Here is a 7,943-nt window from a genome sequence, read left to right as displayed (position 1 = left end):
GCTTGAGCCACCGTGCCCGGCAGCCACCGCGCCCGGCAACTCACTGCAACTTCTGCCTCCCAGGTTCAAGTGATTCTCCTGCCTTAGTTTCCCTCCCAAGTAACTGGGATTACAGGCGTGTGCCACCACACCCAGCTAATTTTTGTATTTTCAGTAGAGACAGGGTTTCACCATGTTTGCCAGGCTGGTCTCGAACTCCTGACCTCAGGTAATCCACCAACCTCAGCCTCCTAAAGTGCTGGGATTACAGGTGTGAGCCACCAGGCCCGGCCTATGTATAGGATTTAATGAAAGACAAACCCTGTATAACCAGCACCCAGATTAAGAAGTAGGACATATACCAGTACCTGGAAGCCCCCCACCCCACTTTTTCCTCTGTCCCCCCCCTTCCCCCTTCCTTGGTCACTTGTTATGTGAGTACCCCCAGCCTTCTGTGTCCCCAGGAGGTCATCACCTGACTCATCGTCTGAGGCCCGAGAGAACCCTTGGGCTCACCGTGGCGGTGTGGCCTCACTACCCTGCCTCCTGCTCATGGGCTGCCTTGTCCTCCCTCCCCCATTATTCAGTTAGCTCCATGAGGGCCAGGGCCAGAATTCTCCTGGCCCAGGTGTGTGCCCCATCCAGGGCCTGGCGCAGGGCGGGTACTGCATCAGCATTCCTCGGATATTCTCCCGGCAGCGGCTGTTGACCTGGCAGTGAGCTCAGTATGTACTCAGTGGTTCTTCACTACGGAGAGTTCATTCGAGCCTCACTGCAATTTTGGCGGATGAGGACACTGAGCCCAGGAAGGGAAGGGGGCTTGTCCAGGGTACTGAGTATGTGAAGGGTAGACTGGATTTGAAGCCAGGTGGCCCGGACCCAGCCTGAGCCCTTAACTTGGTCGGTGGGCCTCCCCAGGAAGCAGGGTGAGTGAACAAGTGAAGGAGGGCTAAGGGGGTGCCAGGGCCCCACCCTCTGGGCAGCTCCCTTTGCAACCTTCCCAGTATGGAACTTTGGTTTTATTAAGAAATGAAAGCCGTTTAGCAGCACCTGAGCGCCACAGCCTGCACCGCGCCCTGGGACTGGAGCAGTAACTGAGGTGGCTCTGTTAGGACTGGGGCCAGGCCCTGGCCTGGGAAGATGCTGGCCCTGTGCGAGGCACTGAGGGACTGGGGTTATAGCATCAGGCCACTCGCTCAACTTGGTGTCAGTGGGGCGACCACAAAACCTCATTGCGTATCAGTGTCCTCCTGTGGAAATGGGTGTGTCCTGGGGACCTTATGTGATGACATAGGGCATGCTCAGGTGTCAAGGACCAGCCCATATCTTCATCATTGTCACCGTTTACCAACGAGAAAACAGACTCAGGGCGGTTAAGGGACGGCCTAGGATTATCCTGGCAAAATCTCTTTAAAATGTAAATACTTTTTAAAACATTTGGGGCCATGTGCAGTGGCTCTGCCTATAATCTCAGCATTTTGGGAGGCCAAGGTGAGTGGATCACCTGAGGTCCACACCAGCCTGGCCAACATGGAGAAACCCCGTCTCTACTAAAAATACAAAAATTAGCTGGGTGTGATGGCAGGCACCTGTAATCCCAGCTACTTGGGAGACTGAGGCAGGAGAATCACTTGAACCTGGAAGGCGGAGGCAGCAGTGAGCTGAGATCGCGCCACTGCACTCCAGCCAGGGCGACAAAGACTTAAACAAAAAAAAAAGCCAGGTGCGGTGTGGCTCATGCCTGTAATCCCAGCACTTTGGGAAGCTGAGGCGGGCAGATCACGAGGTCAGGAGATCAAGACCATCCTGGCTAACACGGTGAGACCCCCGTCTCTACTAAAAATACAAAAAAAGTAGGCAGGCGTGGTGGTGGGCACCTGCAGTCCCAGCTTCTCAGGAGGCTGAGGCAGGAGAATGGTGTGAACCCAGGAGGCGGAGCTTGCAGTGAGCCGAGATCGCACTCCTGCACTCCAGCCTGGGCAACAGAGCGAGACTCCGTCACGAGTTAATCCATGCTGAGAACCAACCCTGACACTTAAGTGTTTTTCTGCATCTGTAAATGCAGACCCACATCTGAAAAGAGCATCCCAAACCCCAGCTAACCCTCAGGGTCCTAGAGAGTGAAGGATGCATCATGTGTGCCGAGAGCCTCTGTACTGTGCAGGGCGCTTTAAACACTGTTTGTTGAAGGCTTTGGTGCTGGACTGACTGCGTCACACACAAGCTCAGCAACTGCCCTAGAAGAGTCTCATCAGGGTGGGGCTGTAGCTTCTCCCCTTTCCCCGTTGAGGTCCAAGGTCACGGAGATTTGAACCTTCAGCTGCCTGACTCTAATCCTCCCATTCTGTGTCCCTCCAAAGTGAGATCACACTGTCACACTAGGCACTCGTGGAAGGCAGCAGGCGCTCAGCAGAGGAGCTGGCTTGAGACCTGACTGGGTGCCCTGGTTCTCTGGAGAAGCACGCTGTGCTAAGTAGGAGACCCTTCTGTGCTACGTTTTCTCTGTGCCTGCTGCGTGGGGATGGGCCCCAGCCGTGCCTTGGCATGTCCCCCATCCACAGGCCAGCCTGTCCCTGTGGGTCTTATCCAGTGACCAGGATGGGCTGTGCTTCTCCCCACAGAGCCCCAAAGGCTTCCTGGAGAGCTACGAGGAGATGCTGAGCTATGCCCTACGGCCCGAGACGTGGGCCACAACACGGCTGGAGCTGGAGGGCCGAGGGGTGAGTTGCTTTGTGCTGAACCCCAACATCCTGGGCTCCCCTGCATCTGAGCAGCAAGGGGGTTCCTGTGCCAAGCTCTACCTCAGTTCCAAGCGGCTGAGACGGTTCCATTGCTGCTCACAGCCCCCAGTTCCTGCCCTACCCCAGGCCAAGGCGGAGGGAGGAATGGCCTCAGCTACAACCATTGCACAGCAGAGTGGGGAAGACGTGTCCCCCCGACGTGTGCTCATGCTCTGGCCTCCCAGCCTCAGTCTCCCCATCTGGAAAGTGGCCCTGAGGCTCCAGCAGTGCCCCCATGCATGAGCCTCCCGGGGGCACCCTCTGCAGGTGGTGTGCATGAGCTTCTTCGACATCGTGCTGGACTTTATCCTCATGGACGCCTTTGAGGACCTGGAGAACCCCCCGGCCTCGGTGCTCGCCGTCCTGCGGAACCGCTGGCTGTCAGACAGCTTCAAGGAGACGGTGGGTCGCTGCCCTGCTCCCAAACCCACGCTTGCTCACATCAGCCCATGCGGTTGCCTGGCTCCATTCCCTCTGTCACAGGGCTGGGCCCTCACCCCCTAGATCTGGGGCTGCCAGGCCTGGGAGACCTCACTTTGCTCTGGAGAAGCCTCCAGGGTGCCCCGTTGCTGCCTGGTGCCCCAGTTTAGAACCAGCGTGGTATGTGTGTTCTTCCTATTGAGTGGTTTCACTTCTGTGCTGATATGAATTCGATTCCATTTTAATGCATCCTGTTAAATCAAGTTAAAAGAGGGAAAGCAAAACCAAAAAGATAAAAAGGCACAGAGCGAGAGACAGCCCAGCACAGGACCCCCAGCAAGGCAAGCAGTGACACTCCAGCAGCCGGGCTGTGCTGCCTGGACCCAGGCTTCTGCGAGGCGGTTTACAGGAGGGAACCATTGCTCCCACAACCACCAAATGATGTGGGAGTGCTGTGTTGTGCTCCTTTGCAGAAGAGGAGACTGAGGCTCAGAGAAGATCCAGCAGTAAGATTAGAGTCAAGATTCAAGTTTAGGTATGTCTGAGTCCAAAATCAGGAGGAAGCAGCAGAGCTTAGGCACCCAGCCCCATCTTCCTGCTTGGAGTGGGGTGAGCTGGGTTTAAGAGCTTGGTCCTGGGCTGACAGAGGGTGAGGGGCTGTGGGCTAGGCCCATTTTGACAGCTGGGGGACATCCTATCTTTGATGTAGGCCTTGGCCACTGCTTGCTGGTCGGTCCTGAAAGCCAAGAGGAGGCTGCTGATGGTGAGTGACTGGGCAGGCCCAGGGGAGCATGAGCTGGGCTCTGAGGCAGCTTGGTGGGGAGCGGAGCTGGTGCAGGGCGGCCTCGCTGAGCCACCTGGACTTCACTGCTCATGGCCCTGGCCCCCTTCTTCTGCCGTTACCTCTCCCTGGGCCGGGAGCTCCCTGGAGGCGCGTGTAGACCCACTTGTTCTCCTCCCCAGGCCCAGCACAGAGCAGGCCACTGGGGAGGGGAACGGACACTCTAGGGTGGTGGCCACAGGGCTGGCAGCTGGCCTGGTGCAGGCATCTCAGTGGGGACAGGATACCCAGGAGCAAGCAGAGCACTGTCCCTCCTGCCCTTTCCCCGCCCCAGTCAGGCCGCTGTAATCTCCGCTCCCAGGCTGCGACTGGCTGCGCTATCTGGGCTGTGGTTTGTCGTTCCCCTCAGCGGCCAGGCTCTGCTGCCCAGCTGATATCAGCTGCCGGGGCCACGTGCTCCAGGCACTTCCCTCGGAGCCACCATGGCCCCGCCTTGTGCAGTTCTCACAGCGGCCCACGGTTACCCTGTCTGCACAAGTGAGAATGGGCTTTGAAAGCTCAAGTCACTGCCCGGGTCATCTAGCAGGAAAGTACCTGAGCTGGGGTGACCTCTAAAGCCCAGCCCTTTATGCGACACCTGGGCCTGGTGCCCCAGCCTGGCCCCTCAGCCTTGTGCCCACCCGCAGGTGCCTGACGGCTTCATCTCCCATTTCTACTCCGTATCGGAGCATGTGAGCCCTGTCCTAGCCTTCGGCTTCCTTGGACCCAAGCCTCAGCTCGCTGAAGTCTGTGCTTTCTTCAAGGTAAACAGGGAGCAGTTCTCGTTCTTTCCTGACCCCTGCGCGCTGGGCACAGGCATCCTGGGAGATGCCAGGAATGGGGTGAGGGCCTGGGCCTAGGCCTGCTCCCAGAGAGAATGCAGAGCCGGACCCACGTGGGTCCAGAGGAAGCAGCAAGAGGGAGGAACCTGGGGATGGAGAGGACGGGCTGGGGCTCTGCTGGTGGAGAAGGGGACTTGGGGTGACCTGGAGGGCATCATGGTGGGCAGCGGCCTGCGCCAGGCCCGACACCAGCCCTGCTCCCCCAGCACCAGATTGTGCAGTACCTGAGGGACATGTTTGACCTGGACAATGTGCGCTACACGTCAGTGCCCGCGCTGGCAGACGACATCCTGCAGCTGTCCCGGCGCCGCAGCGAGATCCTGCTGGGGTACCTGGGGGTGCCCGTGGCCAGCAGCGCAGGCCTGAATGGGACGCTGCCCCGAGAGAACAGGCCTCTGGGGGAGCTGCCATAGAGGTGGCACGGGCTGGGAGGCGGCAGAGAAAAGGCTCCTCCTCTCTTCCCTGGGTTGGTATCTGACACCTGTGGTGGCTGAGGGCCAGTTGCCCCTGACCTTGCCCCACCCCCATCATCTGGGAGTCTCCAAGGCCTAGAGGGGAAATTTCCATGGAGAAGAATGGAACAGTCCCTGGGGGAAGCAGAGGCCAGGACCAGTGGGGCCTACGGGAGAGAAAGGCAGTGAGAGGGGAGTGTTGTGGAGAATTGGGATAGGCAGAGCTGGGATGCCCCAGGTGGGGGACTCCAAAACCTCCCATTGCCCCAGGGCTGCTGACAAGGGGGCTGGGAGGGTGGAAGTGAAGGATGTGGTGAAGGTCACAGTGTCCTGAGCTAGAAGCCACCTGTGGCTGCAAGGTCTCAGCATCCAGGCATCCGCCTGTCCTGTCCCCACCTCGGCCGCCTTCTCAGAGAGTTTGCAACTCCAGAGGAGGAGAGTGGGGCCACCTTGGTGGGCAGCAGGTCCGGGCCACCCAGAGGTGGGGCAGAGGTGGGCCTCCCTGTGCTCTCATCTGGGCAGGGAGTGGACCCTTGACAAACCCAAGCACCAAACCAGGACACTGTCCTTTGACATTCCCTCGCCCTGCCAAAGATCGACATTTCTCCTCCACCTCTGTCACCACCAAAGATGGGCGGAGGTGGAGCTGGGCCCTCCTGCCCCCGCCCATCCCCCTTCTATGAGCTGGACCTCCCTGGGCGGTGCTAGGCTCTGAGCTGGGGGATCTGACCAGGTGTCACTCAGGCCCCTGTCATCCGTGGGCCCGGGGACCACGTTCGGGGAGGTCGAGAGGATGTATGTGGCCGGACCAGCTTCGCCACCCTCATTAGGACAAGAAACTGTCCAGCACTTTGCCTTCAGTTCAACGCACAAACGCTCCTGGGGCCTCACGGGGGCAGAGCCTCCCCTGGGCCTGCAGAGAGACTCCTGTTAGCAGCGACGTCCTCATGCCGCAGGGTCCTGTCAGCCCGGCAGACTCACTTCTCAGTGTCTTCACCTGAGCAGGTGTCTGTGGCCCCAACGCGTTCTGCTGGGGCTCTGCCCTTTCCAGGTTGAGAGGCCTGCGGGAGAAACAGACTCTCCCCTCCTGGGTTTCCACACTCAGGAGTCAGAGGACCGGCTCCTGTTATCAGGGCCCCTCTCCCCTGGAAGGGAAAGGGGTCTGGGGATGGGAAGGTGCACCACAGAGAGGAGATGATGCTGGGTGTGGCCATCTGCTGTGGGCCTCTTCCCAGACACAGATTCCACGGGCACTAACTAGCCTCCCAGGCTGATGCCCGGAGGCAGCCTCCAGGGCAGGAAGGACCCTGTGCTCCCCGCCCCCCATCCTGACATCCTGTTCATTTGCACTTACCCCGTGCTGTGAATGTAATGGTGGGCCTTGGCCCTGCCCACTCTGATTTGCATTTTCATTTGTCTTTGTTTACACATCCGTGCACTGCCTGTAGCAGTCGATTGTCACAGTTTCGACTTTCGGATCCGATGGTAGAGTGTGTGCACTGACTGTGAGTCGAATAAACAATTGAAACGATTTCCTTCCACTTTGCCATGTTGTTGGTTATGTGCATGGCTGTTTACTTCTTGGGGCAGAGCAGGGCACCTGCTCTTTGGGGTGCCGTGGGTGAAGGTTCCAGGACAAAGGTCAGGAGAAGCCTGGTGGGGGCTGTGATCCTACTTGGGGCCACTTGGCTGCCTGACAGGGTCCAGCCATCCCTAGGCAGGGAGCCCTGGTGGTCAGTGGGGAAGGGTGGGGAGCAGCCAGTGCCACGCTCAAGGCCATGGATGCGAGGTGGGCAGCCTAGCTGTGGACCCCACTCAGGCACCATCTTACGGAAGTGGATTCTCATTGGCCCTCAGTTTCCACATCTGTAAAATGCAGGCACTGGACCGGGCCAAGGTGTAGACTCACAGGCTTAAAGGCTGTTACCACCCAAGCTGTGAGAGCCAGGGGGAGCGGCTGGAACGGTGGGAACAGGTCCAAGCCTGCCGAATCGTTACATGTTTTCATCGGCAGCTGGAAATCACAAGTTTTATTTTAAAGGTGTTTAAAAAAGAAACTTAAAGGCCGGGCACGGTGGCTCAAGCCTGTAATCCCAGCACTTTGGAAGGTCAAGGCAGGTGGATCACTTGAGGCCAGGAGTTCAAGACTAGCCTGGCCAACATGGTGAAACCCGTCTCTACTAAAATACAAAAACTTGGCCAGGTGTGGTGGAAGGTGCCTGTAGTGTCAGCTGCTTGGGAGGCTGAGGGACGAGAAGTGCTTGAACCCGGCAGGCGGAGGTTGCAGTGAGCTGAGATCACACCACTTCACTCCATCCTGGGTGACAAAGGGGACTCCGTTTTAAAAAAAAAAAAAAAGAGAAAGAAAGAAAACCTAGGTGATGGGATGATCTGTGCAGCACATCACCATGGCACACATTTACCTATGTAACAAACCTGCACATCCTGTACATGTACCCCTGAACTTAAAAAACAAGGTCATTCTCCAGAATAACCACAATACTGTGATCACACCAAAAAAAAAAAAAAAATTCTTGGGGCCGGGCGTGGTGACTCATGCCTGTAATCCCAGCACTTTGGGAGGCTGAGGTGGGTGGATCACCTGACGTCAGGAGGTCAAGACCAGCCTGGCCAACATGGTGAAACCCCG

At 58.0% G+C, this 7,943-nt stretch overlaps 1 protein-coding gene across 1 annotated transcript in view; it reads left to right on the top strand.

Moving 5' to 3' along the window:
• FAM73B (family with sequence similarity 73, member B) overlaps positions 1 to 6,581 on the top strand; it is a 30,367-nt gene extending 23,786 nt beyond the window's left edge. The window contains exons 11-15 of the mRNA XM_011931445.1: positions 2,601 to 2,699; positions 3,027 to 3,161; positions 3,889 to 3,942; positions 4,647 to 4,763; positions 5,048 to 6,581. Of these exons, the coding sequence (XP_011786835.1) occupies positions 2,601 to 2,699; positions 3,027 to 3,161; positions 3,889 to 3,942; positions 4,647 to 4,763; positions 5,048 to 5,254 (612 nt within the window). The 3' untranslated portion in view covers positions 5,255 to 6,581. The remainder of the gene's footprint in view (positions 1 to 2,600; positions 2,700 to 3,026; positions 3,162 to 3,888; positions 3,943 to 4,646; positions 4,764 to 5,047) is intronic.
• Positions 6,582 to 7,943: the final 1,362 nt, after the last annotated feature.

This window comes from Colobus angolensis, unplaced genomic scaffold (genome assembly GCF_000951035.1).
Source record: "Colobus angolensis palliatus isolate OR3802 unplaced genomic scaffold, Cang.pa_1.0 Scaffold9, whole genome shotgun sequence".
Lineage (NCBI taxonomy): Eukaryota > Metazoa > Chordata > Mammalia > Primates > Cercopithecidae > Colobus > Colobus angolensis.
This window is presented reverse-complemented; position numbering and strand designations above follow the sequence as displayed.